Source organism: Lepisma saccharinum, chromosome 7 (assembly GCF_977018435.1).
Source record: "Lepisma saccharinum chromosome 7, izLepSacc3.1, whole genome shotgun sequence".
NCBI classification, from domain to species: domain Eukaryota; kingdom Metazoa; phylum Arthropoda; class Insecta; order Zygentoma; family Lepismatidae; genus Lepisma; species Lepisma saccharinum.
The window spans coordinates 81246985-81272246 of record NC_139235.1 but is presented as its reverse complement, the minus strand read 5'-3'; the positions used below and the strand labels follow the sequence as shown (position 1 = coordinate 81272246).

Sequence of the window (25262 nt, the reverse complement as noted above, 5' to 3'; positions counted from 1 at the left end):
AATTGTCAAAATGGCTACGGAACACAAGTAATGAACGTGTTGACGGACTCTAAATGCGCAATACTTAAAAGTCGGTTTGTTATAATTCGTGTAATTGATTGTTGCAGCTAGCTGAAATGAACTTAGGATCCTCGAATCCATACGGAAATGGCCTGCTGTATGCAGGCTTTAACCAAGATCAAGGTGATGTTTATTTGACACGTCTTATGAACGTCTAGCACAACTACTAATATTTACTAAATTCCATAGTATTTTTGTTGTGTTAGAACAGAAATGCACTCTGTATTGAGCTGAGCTGTGTGTGATTCTCGTTGAAATGTGTCGCTTTTACCTTTACCAAGACATACACATTTATATTATTATACCAGTGCCCTGTGTAACAGCTTGTTATTTTACCTTGTCATGTTTGATCCAAATGTATGTATTCGGTGACTGATGCTACCAGAAATGTCAGTTTTTATGATTTTAAGTTTGATACCACGCCATTGTTTTTGAGACACCCTCCTGAGCAACTGTTTATTATGGGAAATCAGCATTTATCACGTAAATGTTAAAATAATATTGACATGTTTTACATTTTTTTAATGTCCATCGAAGCATTATGCTACAAGGAGCCGTCTGATTCAGTGTTGCCAAAAGCACGAGAGAAAAACTGGCTACATCGCACGCAAAATGGAGCTAAAATTCACATCCAAAAGGCTAGATTTACAAAGGTGCGGCTGCATACTGAAAAAATAATCTGTTTCTTAAGTCTTGGGTGTTTTGGTACAAAATTTCTGAAACTCAAGAACCACAACTAATCAACTGTGAAGAGAGGGGCATATGCTCAACTAAATTAAATTTTCTTACCTTAAATAATTTATTTCGTCCTCTTGCACTCCCTGTAAATTGTGGTGCAGTAGATTACAAAAAAGCATCCTCCTCAGTAAGTCCTTCCAGTCCACTGCACTTTGAAGAACTAACTTCGGAAAATTTTGTGTCTTCATTTTTCTGGTAAGCCACCATCGTTCCGATAGCAGAGACAACGTTTTCAGGCAGTATGTAGCTGTAACAAATTTTCTAGCCTAGTTTATTTTTAAGCCATATTGAATTGTCGGCACTGACGAAAGCATTGCATTCTGTTTCTTTGCTTATTTTTAACTTGATTCATAACTCTAAAAACTCTTTCAACATCTCCATTTGAGTGGGGAAGTGTCAACCTTCTCAAAGCAAAGGATGCCAAATCCTGAAAGGAGTTTTCACCACTGGAATCTCTGTAGTTCGAAACTTCACACCAAAGGTTTTCTGTTTCCACACAGAGGCATATTCGGCCTTCATATATATGCACACACACACACACACGACCGCACGCACAAACTAGTCTCTGGTCGAGCCTCACTGTTACGAACGATTCGTCGATTCGATTCCGCACCGCATTTCTGTGAACTTTCAAGGACCAGATGCAATGCAACTGAACGAAGATCACAGATCATATATCCACAAAGATTCGCATTTCCTGGAATCGACGCTATCCGTAATTTGCCTCGGGCTACACAGCATACCAAAACCAGAAACAAGGTGATAAAGTGACAATGTGCACTGACCTTTGCTACCTGCGCCCCAGGAAGGGTCGCAGGACGAATTTGCAGGTGCAGAGGAGGGTCGGTTGAGTGAATTCTTCTTTGCAGTGTTGCAATGTTTCTTATTAAGCTGAAAATATGAGTTTGCTTTACTGAAAATACCAAAAAAACATTTTATTACTGAAAGGGCTAGATTTGTAAGGGGCTTTTGCTGAATTTTGGAGCTGAGTACGTACTCAAAAGGGCCAACTTGGCAACACTGGTCTGATTTGAAGTAGGCAAATGGAATGGAAATTACCAGGCAGAATCAAGTAATCGAAATTTAACACAAACTTGCAAAGAAAAGACAGCAGTTTACTCTTTTATTTATTTTTTTGCATTCAAATTTTGTTGGCTGTATTAAATATTGAGTCTTAAATCTCCAAATTTGTCCTCCAGTACTGAGTCATCTATCCAGATCATTTTTGTGATAGAATTTGAAGAAAATAACGGAAGTTCTATTTGCGTTCCAGGATGTTTTGCCTGCGGAATGGAAAATGGCTTCCGAGTCTACAGTTGTGATCCGTTAAAAGAAAAAGAGAGACAGGATTTTACAGATGGTGGCTTGAGTTATGTTGAAATGTTGTTTCGTTGCAACTACTTAGCTCTTGTTGGAGGAGGATCACATCCAAAATACCCACCAAACAAAGGTATGTTGATATAGGTCTGTAACGATGTTAAGGAATCATTTTTTTCAGGGCATCTGTAAAGTGTAAAGACGTAGGGTATGGTATTTGCATTTCATGTTTTTGGTACTACTATCGTATAGGTGAAACACCTATAAATCATTTATTTCAAACTTTTTTGCATTACGGAACATTTCTTTAAGTGTAATAATGAATTTCTAACAAAGTAATGTGTATTTCTTACATTTACGAGTACTTACTGTTCTTCGTTATTTCGATTCTGTAACACACATTATGGCGATAGCGTACTGGGACTGGTTGATCACGCATTGTGCGAGTGTTTTGTCGATTTATGCAGTGTTGCAACCTTGTTCACCGAAAAATACCTACTTCGTTCCCGGATTTGAAATTATGCTAATACCTCGCAAACCATTCACGTTAGCCCCACAAACCATTTCCCGTGAGGTTCGGTTAGGTTAGGCAAGCATAGGTAAAAAAATTAAAAATACTCGACACGTCATGTTATGGTAAAAACACGGCGAGGTTTGAAACACTTACTGGGGGTTACGTCAAGTAACATACGGAACATTCTGCTCACGTGCAGAAAGCAAATGGTGGCAGCAGCAGTAACGTGTCTGAGAGATATTTTCACATATAAACACATGATTTCGCATTAAAATGGATCAAAACTACATTCCCGAACTTCAACAACGCTAAAGAAAATGATTTGCGTAAGTACTTTCTTATGTAAAATGTAAGAAATGAGGTTCTGCTATACGAAAGTGTTTTCTAATTCTAATTCATGATATATATTTTGGCAAACGGAGGTCATCCAAACTAATTTTGCCCCATCTAGTTCGCTCCACTTTTTACGCTAGATGTAGTTCAGGTGTATCACAGTGTCAGGCTGGTGCAAGTAAAATTGTGTTAAACCAAGTAGATCCTGTATGCAAAAAAGAGCAGTGTTCATGTTCAGAAGAATCGAAGGTAACAGTTCCGATTGTCTTATATATTTTTTTTTTCAAATTCTCCTAGCAGAAAGACTAATTATCGTAGAATTTTGGCAATCATTGTCACGCGAAATTTGAACCTTTCTTAAAGTAATGAGCACTGTATGTATTTATGTTGGAAAAAACAACTTAAAAATTACCTTACACAAGCATGTGCGCTTCTCATGGATAATGTATTTTCAGTTGATAAGCAACTGATAGGCAAATGAAAATGAAGGCGAGGAAGTGGGAATTAATATAGAAGTAAATAGGAACCTTAGTAGAATGCATTTAGGGCCTTTATTTTAATGCTAAGAGAACCAATACTTGGATTGTCTTACGTAACTACGAAAGCACATATTGAACAAAATTTTAAGTAATCGCTAAAACTTAGCAGTATGTGTTAACAGTAGTAAATAGAAATCTAACCATGTAAAAATTGCATTCGTAGCATGATGAAATCGCAATAAATGAAACTGAACTTGGGCAGATTCGATAAATGCATGTTTGATTGGTTAGCATGTTAGCAGATGTCAACCTAAAAGGCTGTGAACAGAGTCTGTTTAAATTTCTGTTTGTTCTGTTGCAGTGATGCTGTGGGATGACCTGAAGGAACAGCCCGTCATAGCCTTAGAATTTAATGCCCCTGTGAGAGGGGTTCGTTTGAGGCGGGATCGGATAGTAGTCGTTCTAGAAGGAGTCATCAAAGTTTACACATTCACACAGAGCCCTCAACAGCTACATGTTTTTGAGACGAATCCAAATCCAAGAGGTATTTTCTGAATATGGGAGCATGTGATTACAAGTACAGTGGAACCCCGATTTTACGTTCCTGAATTTACATTTCCATGCATTATACATTCAATCTTTATGGTCCCAACATGGCAGAATTTTTTCCTCGATTTTACATTTTCCTGCATTTAAATTATTTTTCAGATTGGTCCCCTGAAAAACGTAAAATTGAGGTTTCACTGTATAATTTATCATGTACTGGTGGTACTGGTTATTTTACTGAGTGTTGTTATCATCTCCTCTTAAGAATTTTAATTCATTCATATTTCTGATTTTGAAATAAACGTCCAAAAATAGAGAGTAACTCAAAAAATTATTTTTTTCTATATTTATTTATCAAGTAGAAAAGATTTTTTTTTAAACTTCTGTGTTATTGCATTATCACAGCACTATCAGTTATTGTGATTGGATACCTTTAATAAATGGAGTGTGTTTTCTGGAACCTATGATAATTAAACAGTATCCAAGTTGTGTCAGATTCACATTAAACTTTACGTAGCTTTCTATGTTGGTTTATTTTTCTCGTTGAAATTGGCAACTAAGTCTTATCACCTTTTTTACATGGCCCAAACAATGTTGCTTGTGAGTTATACACACACTTTTACAGTTACATTCTGCTGGAAATTTTCTTGCTAACAAAGTGCACACAATCAATGATTATTTAATTGTAAAGACTTTCATTTTTTTAAATTTATGTCTCTGGTAACGTCTTCATACATTTATATCATTACAACAACAAAAAGATGAAACAAGAATTTCTATCCTTGTGTGTCAACCCTTTCTGGATGGCATTTACAATATCAAGTAAAAAACTGTCTATTAGGATCAAAATCATCAAAGCGGAATCATCGTAAGAAATAACCACAATATGGATATAATTATTTTCCTGTAGTTTAAGGTTATTACAAGCATAAGAAAACAGTTTTCTTTGTTACGTTTCAGGAGAACACACGCTCCCTTCATCCAACATTTATTTTCATTTTGATTAAAGATACAGTTATAACAATGGTTAGTAAAGACTTTCTCCATTAACTATAACTAACCATTGTTATAACTGTATCTTTGTTAACTGTAACTAACCATTGTTATAACTGTATCTTTATTCAAAATGAAAATAAATGTCTGATGAAGGGAGCGTGTGTTCTCCTGAAACGTAACAAAGAAAACTGTTTTCTTATGCTTGTAATAACTGTAAACTACAGGAAAATAATTGTACAATGCAAGCAATGCGTACATACAAGAAAAACTAATATGGATATAAATTATTAAATGCTATTCTCAAGAGTATAAACAAAAGTAGAACTTAATTCAGCATAACTACACGTTAAATTCAACAACAAAGAAAACGTGACATGTAGCAGTTGAAATTTGAAAGAGGTGATTACAACACACATGCACAAGAGACGTGGTGCGATTATAGCCTGTTATTAATTCATAATGGAATTTTATAGCGAACGACGGCTATGCCTGTCAATTTATATAATTGTACAATTCTCGTCCAGAAAGAATTAATTTGAAACATTATTCATATGCTGGCTACATTACTTTGTACATGATACCATCATTTTCATTTACACCTGGTACCTTCTCTGCTTCCAAGCTCAACATGATCTACTTCCTCAATAATGACTTTTTCCTAACTCTACTACCACATTTCAAATGAATCCAGCAATCCACCTAAAACACAAAAGTTTTGTGTACAATCAGAAATGACTAATCGCAATCAAGTGTGGATGCTCTAAATTGAGCATGCAATGAAGCTTGACTCAGGTGATTCCATGAAAATTCTTTCACCTTAGCATCCAGAGAAGACACAGTTCGAAACAGAGTTCCCAATTTAATTCTTCCCCCATGTTACAAGTTTTCAAATTAACAATTTAAGTATCATAAAGTAGCTGTTAGTAACATTACTACTCTAGCAAAAAAGTAACTCTAATACAAGTAAAGTGCTCCCATGTGCTTAGCACCATGCCATGAAGGCATATAGGGGGTGTGGGGGTAACGCCCCACACTTTCTTGATCCGGTCATGAGTGGGGGTGATGGGACCAGTATCACGCCCCTGACCGTCTTTACCCCCCGGGTACCCATGTCATTTGACACTGGGTGGGTGCCGGGGCCGCTTCCAACATTAGAAAAGTTCCCGTATTTGAACCGGCCGAGGATCGAACCAGACATGTTACCGACTGAGCCACTGCGGCCACAATGCTCTAATACATTTATAGTTATTTTTAAATGTAGCTAGTTCCAGTTAGAAGTGCTCAAAAAAGATAAAAACTTGCTTCCAAACACTGAAATTAATTACGGCTTTCTTTGTAAGAATATACATATGCCTGAAATTATATCAGTTCTGTTGCAGGCTTGTGTGTATTGTGTCCGAACAGCAATAACTCCCTTCTGGCATTCCCGGGGAGGAAGACCGGCCACGTTCAGGTAGTGGACCTGGCTAATACGGAGAGAGCCCCTCTGGATATTGTGGCTCACGAAGCGGCCCTCAGCTGCATCGCACTTAACTTACAAGGAACAAGACTGGCCACTGCATCGGAAAAGGTGAATACTGATACTCAGAGGACGATCATACTTTTTGGTAAAATGAATTGCTTGTCTGTCATATTAGCATGGTTCGAGTATTGATAGAAACTACCAGTGCAGAAGCCCTACAATTAATACAATTTTATTCTCTAAAATCATTTATGACGCAAGAGAGAAATTAATGAAAATAGCCAATGACAATTTCTCTAGAAGTATTCATACATTTCACCATACAATCTACCTATAAGGAGAGGGCTTAAGGGTGCAAATACTTCCCATTGGTTTAGTAAACATTTTGCATTAATTATATAATGAAATGAACAATTAATCATTTTATTATATGATTTGGAATAATTTTGAAAAAAAATTAAAATAATTGGTCACATATTTTTTAATTACAATAATATTTTCTTCATGACCTGATCGTGTTTCAGAATTTATGAAAAAATATAATTGGCAATAATTGATTGCAGTCTCAAAAAGTGAAAATTCAGGCATATTTTGATAGATTTTTTAAAATTTGAAAAAATAGGATTACATTCCTACAATAAACATAATGAAGAATAATAGTGTTGTTTTTAATAGGTTAATAGGTGCACATTGATATATACAAAGCAATTGTTTAAAAGGAAATATATCATTGATGAATTGTAAACCATTAAAATTTTACTATCCTTGGGCTACTGATAGATAAATAATGAAAGGTGTTCAACTATGTATATGGCCATACATCAACAATAACCAAGAGTTATGATTGCCATGACTTGGAATCTTTTTGATCATTTGTGCCTAAATCTGTATATGAAAAATTATCTTCAAGGAAAGTGAAATGTGCCTGAATATCTTATCCTGCAATTTGACAACTGATGTTCTCTTGAGGATGTGTGAGAAGAGAAGGTTTATATTTATTAATTATTTCTTATGTTTTAATACTGTTCAATCTTGATATTTAAAACAAAGTTTGTTCAATCTTGACATTTAAAACAAAGTTTGCGTGGTCCAGTACATACAAGAAACTTGGAAAGGAGTTTCTTCTCATTCATTTTACAGTTCCATCATAATTTGTTCCAAAACTACAACTGGGTATAATGCCAACATTTCTTCATGGACTCTCTACTGTAGTTCCAAAGGCCAACTGAAGTAGCTGTTCCACTGTTACAATATTTGCTCAAAAAACTTCTACAAATTGAGACATTAAGTTTTTATTTAAATATCTTTCCAGGGCACTCTAATAAGGGTTTTTGACACCGTATCAGGAAATATGATCAACGAACTGAGACGGGGTGCCAATGCTGCTCATATCTATTGGTAAGTGTTAATATGTGCACTGAAGTGTAGACAATTAACGAGAATTTGAAATATATGGTGTGATCTAGCCATTTGGAAATGATAGATTCATCAGGTAAATAAGTAGAAATTGTTTTTATTCAGAACCAAGGTGAAGACATCATATTGGATATACACTCTTTAATGAGCAGTCAAATGAAGATAACAATTTTGACATTAAATTATACCTGGCAGGTGTTTTAGTACAAGTTTTATAATTTTATTTCCATTACTTTCTTAAATGTTTATGTTCTTTAAAAAAATGTATGTATGAATTGTGCATGCAATACGAAACTGTAGATACAGTTTAATTATTCACAATATGACATAATTACTATTAATTAATAAATTTCAAAATTACCTCACCAAATAGACACATGTATTAAAGCACCCAACATGTTTTAATCAGTTAGAATTAGTAGAAAATAGAACACATTTTCAGTTTCAAGTTATGTACGTAACATATATGATTCATTTCTCAACAAATGGAAATTGCGTATTTATATTAAAGTATACAAAAAAGCAAGTATTCACTTTGTCTCCAGAACCAGAACCATGGTGGTCCAGTCGGTAGGCCTTTTACTTCTATGTGGATGACCTGGGTTCGATTCCCAAGGTGGATGATCTCAGCTGGGAATTTGAGGGTATTTCCGTGCATGGAGCATCTCTGGGGTTCACGCAACCTCTATTAAAAATGAGTATTTAGCAGGGCAACCTGAAAGGGAGCTAAAGTGTGGTGCTGATCAATCGTCTCCACAAGCGCCGAGATCGTGAATGTCTGGAGCCCCTACCTCCATACCCTCCTCCTATGTGCCTTCATGACATGTTACAATGTGAAGGGAAAAGCAGTTTTTTTATGTGTTAATTTTAATGGATATAGGATCCTACATCGATGGTGCCAACAGCCACCAAACTTAACAAAACTGTTTTGCGGATGCAGTGAGTACTTGCTTTCAGTATCTTATAATATTATATTTAAACATTTATTGTTATATCTTTAAAAGGAAAATAATATACTGCTACACGTGCCTTATTTTCCAGTATAAATTTCAACCATGATTCCTCGTGGTTGTGTGTATCTAGTGACCATGGAACCGTCCACATTTTTGCCGTGGAGGACCAGAAACAAAATAGGCAATCAAGGTGTGTGGCTGCTATCTCCATGCAGGAAATTGTATTTTTATAATGGGCTATACTCATAAGTATTCGGAATAGTCATTAGCAGGGAATGGATTTATATGTGGTAAAAATGTGCTAAATATGAAAATACATATTTAGTTATTTTCACAAAAATATGGACTTAAAATTGTAAAAAAATTACCTTTTTAATAATATAAAACTCTACACGACCTACATAAAATACAGTACATTGACATTAATTGTAAAACAACACAAAATGTGTTTTCATTTTCTGTTTCCAAAACAATGAATAACAAAATATTGTTGTAAGTGTTTGAGGGTGAAATTCCTTCTATTGTCTATTGATGTATATTGACTAAAACTGCATTCAATATTGCAAGGAATTCACCCAACTCATTCGGTCACAGGTGGGAGACATGTACGAGGGGCGTACTATAATGATTTATACAAGGGTCGTTCAAGGTTGACCGGGATTTTCGTACGTAAAAAATCGATGAATAGCCAGATCATGATGAAACGTGCGGGTGACGTAATGTATTCCTTCGCGAGTAACTAGCGCCCGGCATGACGTATTTCACGCAGCAGTTACAGCGAACATGGCAGCAAGCAGTGTGTCTGTGGCTGTGGAGGAGCGGTGTGTAATCAAATTTCTCGTGAAGGAGAAAGTGAAACAAGCTGAGATTTTCAGACGATTGCAAGCACAGTATGGTGAACAAACGATGTCGCGGACAAGAGTATACGAATGGTGTGAGCAGTTTTGCGAAGGACGGGAGCTGGTGACAAATGAAGCACATGGACACATTCGCCCGACTGCAGTCACACTAGTGAATATCACACGTGTTGAGCAAATGATTCTTGAGAACCGGCGAGTAACAGTGCGGGATATTGTTGCCGAGGTGAATATCAGTGTCGGGGAGTGCTGAGACAATTATTCATGACCACTTACGCTTCCGCAAAATCTGTGCAAGGTGGGTTCCCCGCCAGCTGACATTCGATCAGAAGTGGACACGCAGAACGGTCTGTGAACAGCTTCTGAATCGGTTTCGAGCAGAAGGTGATGAATTGTTGCAATCCATCATCACGTGTGATGAAACATGGTTGCACATATCAACCCCAGAGACCAAAAGACGCAGCATGGAGTGGCGGCATAAACGTTCCCTGCCCCCCAAGAAAAGCAAAATGCAGCCGTCCGCTGGAAAGATCATGGCAAGTGTCTTCTGGGACATGAAGGGCGTTATCCATGTGGATTTTCTGGAGAAAGGGAGCACGATTAATGCCCAGTATTACTCCACATTGTTGAGTGGTGCTGTACGAAAGTCTATTCGCAAGAAAAGACCTGGGATGTTGTCTGGAAATGTCATTCTTCTCCATGACAATGCCCGCCCAATGTGACAACAACAACTCTGGCCGACATGCGCTGGGAAGTTCTGCCCCATCCCCCCTACAGTCCGGATTTAGCCCCCAGTGATTATCATTTGTTTGCACCCCTTAAAGACCATCTGGGAGGGAAGAAATTCACAACAGACGAAGCACTGCGGAGCGATGTCCTCCAGTGGCTACGACAACAACCAAGTTCTTTCTACGCCAAAGGAATTCGGGATCTGCCAGAACGATGGCAACGGTGTCTCGGCGCACACGGAGAATAACTTGAAAAACTGACATAGTTTGGTGTTTCTTCTGCTACCTATTTCCTCTGCAGAAATAAAAGTCCCGGTCAACCTTGAACAACCCTTGTACTTTATATTTTTTCAGGTCCCATGGTCCATCATTCGAGACGCGAGGACTGGCATATGATGCTACGAGTCTAGTCTACCGATTGCAGGCAGCAGTGCCCAAAAAGGATTCCCGGTGTTCACACAGCAGCAAGTTCCGTACATTATCATCAGCGGACTATTGGACAACATGGAAAGCGACTATAATGGTCAGCGTTGGACAAGTTTCTATGGAGAGAGGGTGTGACCACAGCAGAGATTTACAGACGAGAGTACACAGGGTGTGGCAGGACCTCGAACCCCATTTCAGTAATGGCCGTGGTTGATTCCCAACTGGTGTGGGGGCATGTATTGTCATGTTGCAGGAGCACTCCTTTTGCCCATTTTCCTGGTTTGTTTTTCTGAACCCATCTGGCACACACTTTCCCGATATTAAGGTGATCGTGCACGATTCGCTGCAGGGTGTTTCTGGACAGGCCCGTGGTCACCTCCATTTCAGAAAACGTGATGCACCTGTTCTCAATGACTTGCGCAACCCGTGTAATGTTTGTTGGTGTTGTCACAGTCACTTTCCTTCCAGAACTTGTCCCTTTTTCTGTTGACATGCATCCTATTTTCCAGCCTTCCACCCAATTGTAAACGGTTTTCCGTGAAGGTGCATGTTCACCACACACTGCCACCAATCATCTGTAAATCTGCTGTGGTCACACCCTCTCTCCATAGAAACCAACTTGTCCAATGCTGACCATTATAGTCGCTTTCCATGTTGTCCAATAGTCCGCTGACAATGATGTACGGAACGTGCTGCTGTGTGAACACCGGGAATCTTTATTGGGCACTGCTGCCTGAAATCGGTAGACTAGACTCGTAGCTTCGTATGCCATTCCTCACTTCTTGAATGGTGGACCATGGGACCTGAAAAAATATAAAGAAGTGTAAATCATTATAGTACGCCCCTCATAGTTATTGCGTGAATATGAGTATATGTTGAGAAACATTCCGAAATATGGAAAATAAAAGCTGAATTTTTTAAGTCTGCATGCCATGATCCCCAAAGATTATGCAAAATATAACTGATTTCAGCTTCATACATGAATATGTATTTACATATAAATCTGTTCCCTGGCCACTAGTAATTGTAAAGTTGGGATTAAAGTAAGATATCATCTACTCAACATTAAATTCAAAACAGTAAATATATTTTCTATTGCGTCATGATTGCAAATTGTTTTACAGAAGCTTCTTTCTTCTTTTCTGGCACTACAGCCCATCACAGGCCTTGGCCTCCTTCAAAATCTTCCGCCATCCATCTCTATCCAGCGCCTTCCTTCTCCAACTCCTAACTCCCAGCATACTTAGGTCCTCTTCTACCGAATCAACCCACCTTAAAGGTGGTCTTCCTACTTTTCTCCTGCCCTCCATATGCATAAACGTTATCTTTTTGCACGTCGAGTTATCTGGCATTCGGTATATATGTCCTAGCCACCTTAACCGTATTAGTTTAATTTCCTTCACAATATCTATATCTTGGTAGAGTTGATATAGTTCATTATTGTATCTTCTTCTCCAAAATCCGTTTTCACATATAGGACCATAGATCCTGCGCAGGATCTTCCTTTCAAAACTTCCGATCATTGTCTCAGCATTCTTAGTTATAATCCATGATTCACATCCATACATTAAAATAGGTCTTATTAACGTTTTGTATAGCTTAACTTTTGTTTTCCTTCTGATATACCGGGACTTCATATGTTTTCCAAGTCCAAAGTAACTTCTATTTGCCATACTTATTCTGTGTTGAATCTCTGTCAGAGAATCTCCTTTTTCTGTTATATACACACCAAGATATTTAAATTCCTGTACTCTCTCGAAGGAGAGCCCGTTAACTTCAAAATGTGTGGTACTAGTATGCACCTTGGTTATTTCCATATATTTTGTTTTAGCAGCATTTACTGCAAGCCCCATTTTTTGTGCTGCTGTAAGGAGATTAGCTACAGCTTCACGCAATGCTCTTGTTGTTCTAGCTATTATAACCACATCATCTGCATATGCCATCATTTGCACTGACTTGTTTATTATAGTTCCTCTAATGTCTATGCCTGATTCTCTGACAGCCTTTTCTAGTGCAATATTGAATAGCATACATGACAGGGCATCTCCTTGACGCAATCCTTGTTTTGTTTTGAATTCTTGAGATAGCTGATTTCTTATTTGTACTCTACATCGCACTTTTTTTAGAGTCTCTTCTACTAGATTTACTAATTTCTGTGGGATGTTGAATTCCCTCATGGCTTCAATCAGCTCGTTCCTTCGTATGGTATCATATGCAGATTTAAAATCTATATAGAGGTGATATGTATTTATTCCAAATTCTTTTGTCTTTGCGCATATCTGTCTAATTGTATGTATGTGGTCTGAGGTCGATTTTCCCTCTCTAAAGCCACATTGGTAGTCACCTATTATTTTGTTTACATACGGGGAGAGCCTTCGGAAAAGTATATTGGAGAGAATTTTGTATCCGGTGTTAAGTTTGCTGATGCCTCTATAGTTTTCTGTTTGTAGGCGATCCCCCTTCTTATATATGGGGTATATTATACCTTCTTCCCATTGTGATGGGATTTCTTCATCCTTCCATATTTTATCTAGTAGATTTTGAATGCTTCTCAAGAAATCCCTTCCGTGAAGTTTCATCATCTCTGCTGTTATTTTGTCAGATCCTGGCGCTCTATTGTTTTTCAGCTTCTCAATGGCACTCTTAACTTCTTCAAGGCTAGGTCCCTGCAGTGGCGTATGCTGGTTCTAACGAGTGGGTAATCTCCGACCCTTGATCATCAAACTAATAAATGTTTCCGTGCATTTTATATCAGGATCCATATGAGATTTAGGAATATTTTGTGGGAATGTTTGTCTTATTGTGGCGACCACAATCAATTAATTCTCATTATTGCAGTTTAATATACGTGTAGAATTTCAAATAATAAAACAAGACAGTATTATAAAGCAAAATAAAAAAAACTGTGAAATATAAAATGAAAGACATGCACTAGTGAAATAGAAACCCTCATTATTAATTTAAGTGCAAAATTCAACTTACTCCAGGACTCAGAATGAAATTCCCTATGAATGATAAAAAAAATTCCCTTTCCGAGCTCCAAATTCCCTGCGATGACAGGTTTTAAAAGTTCGAATCAGTGCAGGCCTGAGCCAGAAATTTATTTCGGGGTGGGATCCCTTATTACCAGCCGTATCATAAAGTTGAAAAAGTGGGGGTAGAAGTTCTGAAGATAAATCTCAGATAATTACAACGTATTATGCAAGGTGTTTAATCTGAAAATGAAGTAAAATTAATTACCACTATACACTTTTTAAATTAGATATATGAATGATTTCGGGGAGGGGATTTCAGCTCCCCGAGTCCTCCACCTGGCTACGTGCCTGATGTGTTTGTTCCTTATATGTTTTAGTCGTTCATCTTCACTATTAATCTAAAAAAGTGGAATAGTAACTTAAATAAACTAAAATATATGTAATTTATTTATATCTTTTCCTTTAAAAAATATTCGTGTGGCCGCGGTGGCTCAATCGGTGACGCGTCTGACTACCATGCTAAAGGTCCCGGGTTCGATCCCCGGCCGGTTCAAATCCGGGAACTTTTCTAACGATGGAAGCGGCCCCGGCGCCCACCCAGCGTCGAATAACATGGGTACCTGGGGGAAACCCTGGGGGGTAAAGGCGGTCAGGGGCGTGATGCTGATCACATCATCTCCACTCACGACCGGATCAAGAAAGTGTGGGGCGTTACCCCCACACCCACTATACGCCTTCATGGCATGGTGCTATGCACAGGGGAGCACTTTACCTTTTTTACCTTTAAAAAATATTCAGTTCCGTGAAGGAAGTACTCTCGCTGCTTTTGAAGATTAGAGAGAAGAAACAATCACTATTTTTGCAAATACAAGAATGGGGGGAGTCAGCTTATAGGTGCATTAATTGCTTAAGTTTTGAATTTTAATTTAGTTTGCTTCATCTTCAATATTTAAGCTTTTTCCTTTTGTAACAGACATCAGCAAGACAGAAGTAAATGTATAGTGAAAATTAGCGTAGAATTGGTTTGCCTATGTTATTCATATTTTCCTGTTCTTCGCACTTTACCGGGTATGTTTTCCCTATTTCCCTTACAGAAGGCAATTTGTGAACCCAAGATTCCCGTTCCTGAGAAATGTCCCTGCCATAAAAAACACAGTTTCTATGTTTAGCGACGACATAGCCTTCGGGAGAGAATTGTGGAGGAGGGTTGTAGGAGGTCAATGGTCGCCAGCGGAGGGAAAGGCAAACTCTAGGGGTTGAGACCGATGGACTCTCACCAGAAGGAGCTTACCCTGGCCACGGAATCGCCGCGCCTGAGAAGCAGAGTTTCCTCCCCCCTCTTTTCTTTCTCTTCTCGCCAAGGGTTGTAAAGGAAGCGGGTGGAATGACGTCAGGGTGAGATTCCCTAACGTCATTCCACCGGCTGGAGAAAGGTTCCCGGACATTCAGCGGCAAACAGTTGGAAGCATTCGCGGCGCGCTGGAAGCAAAGAAATGTATTCATCGAAATTGGTTTGGAAGAATATTGCGAAGAAATGTATATATATATTTTTTTTAAAAAAGAGAAAGAAATACAGCCGGGTCATCTGCGATTACCTAGATGACCCAGAGTATACGCCGCTGGGTCCCTGCTTTTCCTGTTCATTAAGCTGGGGATTTGTTACATTCTGATCTTCTTCCGTATGCTGATTCTGTTCTTGCTCCATTCCACTTCCATTCTGGTTTTGTTCATTCAAAAGTTCATTAAAATGTTCCTGCCATCTAATTAAAATATCCTGGTCATTACTTAACAGTCGTCCGTCTTTATCCTTACATATATATGCTCCAGTTTGGAATCCTCGCATTTCATTGACAGTTCTATAGAATCTTCTACTCTCTCGTTTTCCATTAAATGATTCCACTTGTCTCATTTTACTTTCCACACTCTCTTTTTTCTTTCTCTTATGTATTTTATTTTCCTTCCTTCTCAGTTCTCTATATACTTCTAGCTTTGCTCTTGTAAAATAACTTTGTATCATATTTCTGTATGCTTCATTTTTCTGCTTGGTTATCTCCTTGCACTCCTCGTCAAACCATTCATTACGGTTTTGTTTCTTCATTTCCCCTATTTCCTCATCTGCTACTTCTATTATTACATCTCGTATTTTACACCACTCTTCATTGGGATTGGTGTTGTTCACGCCATCTTCCAGGTTTTTCAGTCTGTCAGTAATCTTTTGCTGATATGTTTTCTTTCTGTCTCTTTCCTTCAATTTATATATATCATATTTTGTGATTTTACTTTCTTGCCTTTTGTGTATACATGATATTCTGTTCTTGATCTTAGCAATCACCAGGTAGTGATCTGTGTCCACATTTGCTCCCCTAAAACTACGTACATCTAAAATGCTTGATTTGTGTTTACTATCTAAAATTACATGGTCTATCTGGTTACTTGATCTCCCATCTGGAGTTCTCCATGTTGCTTTATGTATATCTTTGTGAGGATAAAAGGTGCCTGCTATGATCATTTGATGCCTATTTGCAAAATCAATCAGTTTTATTCCATTATTGTTACTCTCATAGTGCAGGCTATGAGATCCTATCACAGGTTTAGCCCAGATTTCCCTGCCTACCTTTGCATTAAAATCTCCAAGAATTATTTTAATATCATATTGGGGGCATGAATCGTAAGCCCTCTCCAATTTATCATAGAAAGCATCCTTTTCTTCCTCAGATTTATCCTCTGTTGGTGCGTGGGTTGTTATCAAGCTGTAGTTATGGAACTTTCCCCTAACTCTTAAAATGCAGATTCTATCATCTATTGCCTTAAAATCCATTACAAGATTTTTCATCTTCTTCTTTATTAAAAAACCTGTTCCAAACTCATGTTTTTCTCCACAGCTATAATATATTACTGTATCTTTCTGCTCCAACACATCCTTCCCAGTCCACCTAATTTCCTGTAATGCAAGAATATCAAGCTTGTATTTATTAAACTCTTCGGTAAGGTTTCTTAGGGCTCCAGTTCTGTATAGAGATAATACGTTCCATGTTCCTACTCTCATATCCTTATTCTTGCCAGTTCGTCTTACATATTCCAGTCCGGCTCTCTGACTTGAAGGCTTCTCAACAATAGGTGCTTTTACTGGGTAGAATGGTCAGTCCCACGCCATACCCCCAAACTTGGGGGACCAGGATTTTTATTTGGGGTTTACTCCCCTAGGGAGGCTGGCTTCACCATGCCTAAAGAGTCCTCCCTACCCTTGGTTTTCTGTTAGGGTTTCCTTCCCTTAGCCTTTGGGGATCCCTCCCCTCCCTGCAAGGCAGCAGGGGCAGTGCTTATTTAATGGCGGCACTTTCTCGCCATGACACAGTGCTATCAAAGGGGCTTTTCTGGGTTTTTATTGAGGATGGTCCTGCCAAAAACCAACCTCTCCCAGACCCTGATAGCACTGCCGCCTCGGTCCGGGACTGCTTATTCGGCACTGCCTTATTCGCAGCTAACCATCATATCTGATGGCCGTTCGCTATCCGCCACCTGCGACCCGCCCAGTTGCTGAGGCTCGCCTCGGAAAAGAACTCATCTGAGCTCCTACCGCTGAGTTTACAGGGATTAAAGTAAGATATCATCTACTCAACATTAAATTCAAAACAGTAAATATATTTTCTATTGCGTCATGATTGCAAATTGTTTTACAGAAGCTAGGATTAATTTTAAGTCTAGGCAAATCATGATTCCCGCATTGCGCTTATCCTATCGCCAACTTACCATTCATCCTCACTGTTGAAGATAACAGGAAGGTAGAAAAAGCAACATAAATTAAAGTGTTTTGAAATTCCTAAATATAAAGTTGTATGTGAAGGATATTTTCCTTTGCTGCAAATGGTACTTGGTTTGAGCCAGAAAATTTGATAGTTGACCAAACAGTGTGACAAGTAGAGAGTTACTTGAAAGCAATAACAGCACGCTTCATGCTACAAAGCCAGCTAATAGTGGTGATGAGGCTCAATACTCTCCAAACTTGACAGGCCTTGTGTTTCAAGAGCCTGTTTCACATAGAAGTTTAGTTTAATATGTGTAATAATATGATGGTCTTACCTGTCAAGAGTGTCAGAACACAAGAAAAAAATTTAAAATTTCCAACATTGTCAAGGATTAGAGGTGCAACCACAAATTTTTATCTGGGGGGGGGCAAGTACCAGAATAAATGTACCAATAATAATAATATTATAACATTATTGTTATTATTGATTTGTTCTATTTTACTTCGCTTCTTGTGCCACTTTTGGCTAATTTGCTAAGATGTGGATGATGAAATTGATGAATGGACACTCACAAACATCCATGTCCAAGCCGAGATTCGAACCTGAGACCAGCATTATTATTATTAGTAGTAGTGGTAGTATCAAAGATGTTATTACCCTTGTAAATTATGCAAAAAGGGGGTACAAGTTGATGCTTTAAGCATTTGTGTTCGAACAAATGCCCCCCTGGTTGTGCCACTGTCAAGGATAAAAATGAAGTTAAAATCAGTGTGGGTACTTGTAGGAACAGGAGTATACTAATGCCCACAAGTATTTTTAACTCCATTTTATCCTCGACAATATCATTGAAATGTAAGAACTTTTAAAGTTTTATTTTATGCATGTGGTGTTTTCTCGTGTGTTTCTTCTCTCTTAACAAGCAAGCCGACCATGTTCTGCTCAGCATGTGATGTTAGAAACTATATGTGTGAACATATAATAAGGAGGGCTGTTATGTACCCAATATGACCAAGTAATGTAAATAGTTTGCCAAAGAGGAATAGAGATGGCAGCACGAGGCTTGCAAGATTAAGAATTAGCATAATATATGTGAATAACTTTATATAAATAAGAACAAAGCAAATTGGAAAGATGTAAAACAATAGAATCTATTAAAAGAAGACCAAGCATAAATATAAAAATAATAAATTAATGTATATACTCGATAAATCAAATTAGTTATCATATGTAAATTGATCAGAAAACTAAATAAGTCAAAGCACTTTATAGGTTTGTTGCGTGTTACTCACAAATCCAGAATATAGAAAAGGAAAGTTAAAAATTGTAGAGTCCAGCGCAGATAATTCTGCCGTGCGATGCGCGAAACAACTAAAGAAGCAGTGTTGCTAATGGAGCAGATAGAAAAATCGCTGCAGTGCGCCGATGCACAGCTGTTACGTACAACAATAAAATTAGAGAATTCAGGTCTATCTAACGTTGAGTTTTAAACGTCATGCATTATACCAGGACTAGGATTAATATGTACTAACAAGTGGCTTTGTATGTAGCTACTAAAAATTCGCAAAATATGAACTAACACATAAGTTAAATTACCAAAAATTTTACCAAAAATGCTTTATTTTTCATTGCATTAATGCACTGGTGGCGTTCTAACTTTTCACTCCCAAAACCCGTATACACTGGTATGGAACTGCAACGGCAGATAATAACATGCCAACGTGTTAAACCGCTACAATTGCACCATAACACTCCTCCTGAAGCAGTATTATTATTTCCTCTCTGAGATCGGCGACAGTCGGTTGCCTTTGTTGTACATTTACAAAGGATGCCGGCTTCCACAACAATAACAAGTACATATACTGCCACTAGACGATAAGCTGCGCGGCTTTTTATTTTGTTATGAACCAGGGCCGGCGCTAGTCATTTTGCCTCCCTGGGAGGTGGCGGCAGATGCCGCTCTATTTCGACCCCCCCCCCCCCCCCCGGTCATTACGCAGCAACGGAAAATTGAAAATCAATATATTCCTAACTAAAACATCAAAATATAAAATAAATAATGAGACTTCTTATGCTATTTCAATACTATTCAGCGCAAAAGAATATCTCGCTCGATCACAGTTTTCAATAGGCTTATTTTTTTCTTCTCTTCAAATTTTACCGCTCTGGGCGATGGGACGGTTCGCCCTCCCCTTCCGCCGGCCCTGCTATGAACTTGGTCACCCATCAAAGCATGGCAATTTTAACACAGAAAACAATATGTATCGCATTAAGCAGCAAAAATGACAGCCTCCTCTATGCAATTTCTACAAGAACACGTGCCGGAGCCAGAGTTGAAATGATGTTGGAGCCACATAATTTATTTATTTTGAATAATTCCAAAATTATGAAATATGAACAATTTGTTGCTGCTGTTCGCTGCTCTCTTGCCAAAATGCTTTATTGGGATGCTAACACCATGACTGGCTTCCTCCTTCATGAACTCGTGCACGTTGCTTAGAATTTCCCGAGCTTGGCTATGCAAGGTTTTTGATTTCAACTTCGACAGAACTGGAGGCATTATGGAATTTAACGTTCATTAGCAAACACACACTTTTACATACACACACGCAATACACGCACACAACGTCAAACCGGTCAAATACTTAGTATAAAATAAAAATATGGTGCTTCCAATCCAACAAAACTCACCGCCACTTTACCTGCCTTTTCCCCTTCCGTGACAGAAATAGTGCTTCATTATTACAGTTGGCAATACTAGTTACTAGCTAGCCAATGAACATGCACTGCATAAAAGAAGCAAGCACTACGCCGTGCTATATTGCCACATCAGCGTCCCTACCGAACGGTGGGAACCGCGAGCTGGAGCGCTATTCAATTGTTTTCAATGATGTTTGCGCGAGTGTGTCCAGGAATGGAATGACAATGTGGCAACAATAGCGAAGGTTTTCGAGCAGGGTAGAACACATGATGCTAAGAGAGAGGGAGACGAAACGAAAATTCGTTTCTACGCAACGGCAAATTTATGTGTGTGGCACTCTACTTACGTATGTGAGTATAGTGCTCTTATTGTAGAACGACGTTTCAGAGATTGACTATCTCTTTCCTCAGGTTCGTATAAAAACTAAGAAAGTTGGGTAGGAAAGGCCAAACCTGCAGGTTGCATTGTGATTTATGCAGGTTTTTTAGAATTTTAACTTTTTTAACTTTTTTACCTGTGAATAGGTCTACTGTACAAGTTTTATTAGGGAACGGCTTGGTTTTTTATGTACTTCTAATAGCAAAAACTTAATATTTTAAATGTACCCTAACCAACCCTTAACCACAATCCTCATATTACATTTTTGACGCAGTACTATGCCAAGTACTTAGTTTTTATACGAACCTGAGGAAAGAGATAGTCAATCTCTGAAACGTCGTTCTACAATAAGAGCACTATACTCACATACGTAAGTACAATTTTTAACTTTCCTTTTCTATAAGTCAAAGCACTGATACAAATTTGTATCTTTGAACAGATCTTGAATCTGTTTGATTTGATTTACCATTCCAATAGTGGAAATTTTGATTACCCCAGTGGCACCGCGTTCCAGTGAATGCCCCACAGCACTTTTGGTTGCACGTTTCAGCCGTGTCACCTATTTGGATGCGTGTGTCAGTCGTTTGGCACCAAGTACACACTAGGTTGTACCTATTTAGTGTTGGAGCGTTTCAATCGCAGCCGCAAGGGAGGAGATTAGTATAATTCGAAAAGCTGAAAAAAGGATAAAGGAATTCCTAAATTGTAGAAAAGCGAAAATAGAAGGAAGTCCAGATCCAGATCGTCCGGTAAGATGGAAGTCCAGATCCAGATCGTCTGGTAAGATGGAAGTCCAGATCCAGATCGTCCATTAAGAAGGAAGTCCAGATCCAGATCGTCCATTAAGAAGGAAGCACAGATAGAAGAATATAAAAATGAAATAAGGAAAGAATAAAAGACATGTAAAGATAAAACTTGATTGTAAACAAGAATTACAGAAGAACGTAGCTTATCATGTAAATATTCTTATTCCATGTATCCTGTCTTTAAATAATATATTCGTTTAAACGTCTCCATTGGAAGGCATCCTCTCTGGTTTCGTTTTCTACAAAGAACCCTACCCTGATGATATGCTAGCTGAGGTTTAAGGTTAAGATACGTGCACCTTGCACCAAATAGAGGTAGCAGGGCTGGACCAAACTCTTCCGGTATTTTGGTCTTTTACAGGAGTCTGCAGAAAATGCGATCTAGTTATCTTGGAAATTATGCAAAATTTCAAGTTTCCATTTAATTTGCACCAAAATTGTGTGAAAAAAAAAACCGTATTTAGTGATTATATAATTGGCATTATAAGGTTTTAAAGGAAAGATCTGGTAAATTATGCTTATAATTGGAGTGGAATTGTTGTCCACTAATATCAATAAAGATTTTGAATAACTTTTGTTACAATTTTCAAGCATTGATATAGGAATCTGTACGGGCATTGGTCAAAATGTTATTAGTTTAGCCCTAATGATAATGCCTCTTCTCGTGTAAAGAGGAGCAAAAAATGATTCTAGGGGAAGGTTACGTATTCATTTGGCAATGTTTATCTACGCAGATATACGGCTGAATATTATACATCCTGAATGGTGTGTGTTAATATCATTGGAGTAGTTAATGTTGGGTGGCTGAATACCAGTGTTTGTTTTTGTGAAGTTGTTCAAATGTTAATACAGTTCTAATTGTTATTTTCAGCTTAGCCTCTGCCACATTTTTACCAAAATACTTTAGCTCCAATTGGAGTTTCTGTAAGTTCCAAGTTCCCGGAGGACCACAATGTATGTGTGCATTTGGAGCAGACAACAACTCTGTCATAGGTGAGTGGACGCTACTGATATAGTCAGTATAATAATTTGAAACTGTTCAGGGTGGTTACAAATTTTATTGCTGTAAGTATTATATAGTAAATGTCCTATGAAGCTGTGAAGAGTTTTGCTTTAAAATATATGTTAGGGATTAGCCACTAACAGTACTGATCTATCGGTGTCAGCTATATTACCAGTAGTATCAGTATTGGAAAGATGGTTAATATTAACATTTATTGTGAATAACTTATTAACATTGTTACAAATGTTCAAGGTTCATGTTACAAATGTTCAAGGTTCATTGATCAACAACAGTGTGCACTCCGTATGGCGGGAAATTCTTATCTCAACAATCTGTAACAGAACAACAATAATGTTAATAATAATAAAGAGTCAATCTGCTCAACAATAGTAAAAATATACTGTTTTTGTATTCATAAAAATGTTTATCTACATGTCTAACTGTACTATGCTATTAACATGTAAAGGGACTTTTTGCCCACCCTGTAGCTCATAGACTGGGGTTCACTATCAGGGATTGAACTTGGTACTGTAAAACATTGCCAACTATGATGAACACTGTTCGTGCTTGTTTTGTAGCAAAATGGATTTCTGAATTAACATACAATTTGTTCATAATTGGGAAAAGAGACACATGTAAGTATATAAATACGAAGAAACTAGTACTCACTTTATCCGCGAAACTGTTTTTTACTTCGTTCTATTAAGATGCACGCCAAGCAACAGTTCCAACGAGGATGGTGGCAGTGGCCACTGAAATTAATGGAACGAAGAAGTAAAAAACAGTTTCGCGGATAAAGTGAGTACTAATTTCTCCGTATTTATACAATTTGTGTTTGGCATGTCTTCTACATAATGAAACACGAGTCCATTCAAAATTTGAATTGTATGTTCATTGATTTGCGGGCATATTCCTTCTCTCCTTGATGGAAAACTTTTGGTGTGCATACAAAATGATAAGAAATTTGCATGTGTGATTGTATCACATTGTTAAAGTCCGGTAACAAATTCCTTAACTTGTTGTGCTTATCACTTTGAACAGAAAGGCTCCAAGTTTATTTTACACTGTGTGCCTTCACCGAGTATCTAACCAGGACCTCTTGATTAATTACAAGTTGTTGATGTTACCACTATGCCATCAGGGAGGCGGAAGCAACTGTGTGTTCAGTTTCTAAATATATTTACAGTAGGGATTTTTGTGCATATCTAAATCTAAAATAAATACCTATCTGTCTATAGGTAATTTTTAAAAGCTTTACATCATTTGTTAATAATTCGTTGAGAATTGTAGGGTCATTAATGAGTATGAATGGAAGTGAGGTGCTCGTCATTTATACAAATAATACCAACTGGCGGAACTACAAGTTTTGAATGCAAAATAACTACAACAAAAAAACTATTAGAGTTTCTCGTTCACAAGACCTGCATAGCAAAGAAGTCATTTGTAGTATTTTTGCAATATTTCATTTCATTTTTGTTATTTAATGCTGCTACATAATCCAGGCGATGAGAATGAGTGATGATATGATGAAATTGATGAAGGGACACTCCACAAAGAACACTTGTCCAGGTTGGGATTTGAACCTGGGACCCTTGGCATCATATCACATTGTGATATACTTTTGTAATACATTAAGGAAGATGTTACTGGATTGTTATGTACCTGCTGCATATTTTACATAATTTAAGTTTACTTCCTTTTCAGTAATATGTGCCGATGGAAGCTACTACAAATTTGTGTTTAACAACAAGGGAGAATGCTCACGGGAAATGTATGCTCAATTCCTGGAGATGACTGACGGCAAGATGTAGTGGATCAAAACACAGACCTACAGCTGTGACGTGAGACGGGTCATGAAGTGGCTTACTTCCAGTGTGGTGGCAAAACTGGTGTGCATCGGCTGCGATATATTGGTGCTTAATTTTACAAGGGAACAGCAGTTAGTTGTGAATGAGTGTCTTTTGTATGCGTAAGATATATTTTGAATGAGTCATGTACAAAGTAATAACACTCGCTGAAGAACTATGGCTATCTTGCATGCATTAGTGTAATTTGTCCAGAACATATCCCCCGAAGTATTGTGTAATTAGGATCTGCTTGTCGTTAACTGCCAATAGATATATGCAGTGGCTTATTTTCTTGTTATGAATGCACTATGAGTAGTACAACATGTAAATAGAAGACATGATTATTATATGTTGTTGGGCTACCAGCTGATTATATTTCTAATTGATTATTTTTAAATAGGTTAATCTTCCAAGTTTTTTGTAATTATGAATTTGCCATGTTAGAGTAATGTAAGGCCACTGTAATAAATATGATGATGATGAGACTGATCATTGATAGAAATGTGCTTAAATTGCATATGGTATTTCTATAAACATCCTATAAAATGTTATTGTTCTTATGTAGAGAGGAAAATGACACATACGGGGCTGGTTTTTGAGTATGTTGCTTTTTCTTTACTTTAATATATGCCTGAATGTTAGTTACAGTGGTTCTTTAATGTAATCTTAATTCCCCATTATGTTTTGTCTAGTTTACCCTAATCTATTCAATTATTAGGTTTCTAGACAGCAATGGGTGAACTACTTTTTTTTTACCAATGATGAGATCTGTAGTAGAAGCTCTCTCTCGAAATGATATACTAGAACGGGTGCAGATTGAATAGCAGCATATTTTGTCCTATTAAGGTTTCATGATACTTCAGTATTACTTTTCGATTTGGAACACAGTGGAGATGGACAGGGTGTCCCATAAGTGTGGACCCACAGGAGAGAAACACGTAGAATTGCAGTCTGTTCAAAGTACCCACCGTTGAATTGCATACA

At 37.8% G+C, this 25262-nt stretch overlaps 1 protein-coding gene across 1 annotated transcript; it reads left to right on the top strand.

Moving 5' to 3' along the window:
* Positions 1-2: 2 nt before the first annotated feature.
* LOC145990294 (WD repeat domain phosphoinositide-interacting protein 3) lies at positions 3-24919 on the top strand. The gene is made up of 8 exons (XM_083125983.1): positions 3-183; positions 2072-2248; positions 3803-3985; positions 6363-6553; positions 7758-7843; positions 8903-9004; positions 22300-22421; positions 24136-24919. The coding sequence occupies exons 1-8, from the start codon at positions 117-119 to the stop codon at positions 24240-24242; spliced, it is 1035 nt and encodes a 344-aa protein (XP_082982109.1). The 5' UTR covers positions 3-116; the 3' UTR covers positions 24243-24919.
* Positions 24920-25262: the final 343 nt, after the last annotated feature.

Excerpts from the sequence above, each read along its gene's own strand:
- LOC145990294 (XM_083125983.1), top strand. The coding sequence starts at position 117 with ATGAACTTAGGATCCTCGAATCCATACGGAAATGGCCTGCTGTATGCA. Across the intron at positions 3,986-6,362 it reads GACGAATCCAAATCCAAGAG|GCTTGTGTGTATTGTGTCCG; the intron begins GTATTTTCTGAA and ends GTTCTGTTGCAG. Across the intron at positions 6,554-7,757 it reads TGGCCACTGCATCGGAAAAG|GGCACTCTAATAAGGGTTTT; the intron begins GTGAATACTGAT and ends ATATCTTTCCAG.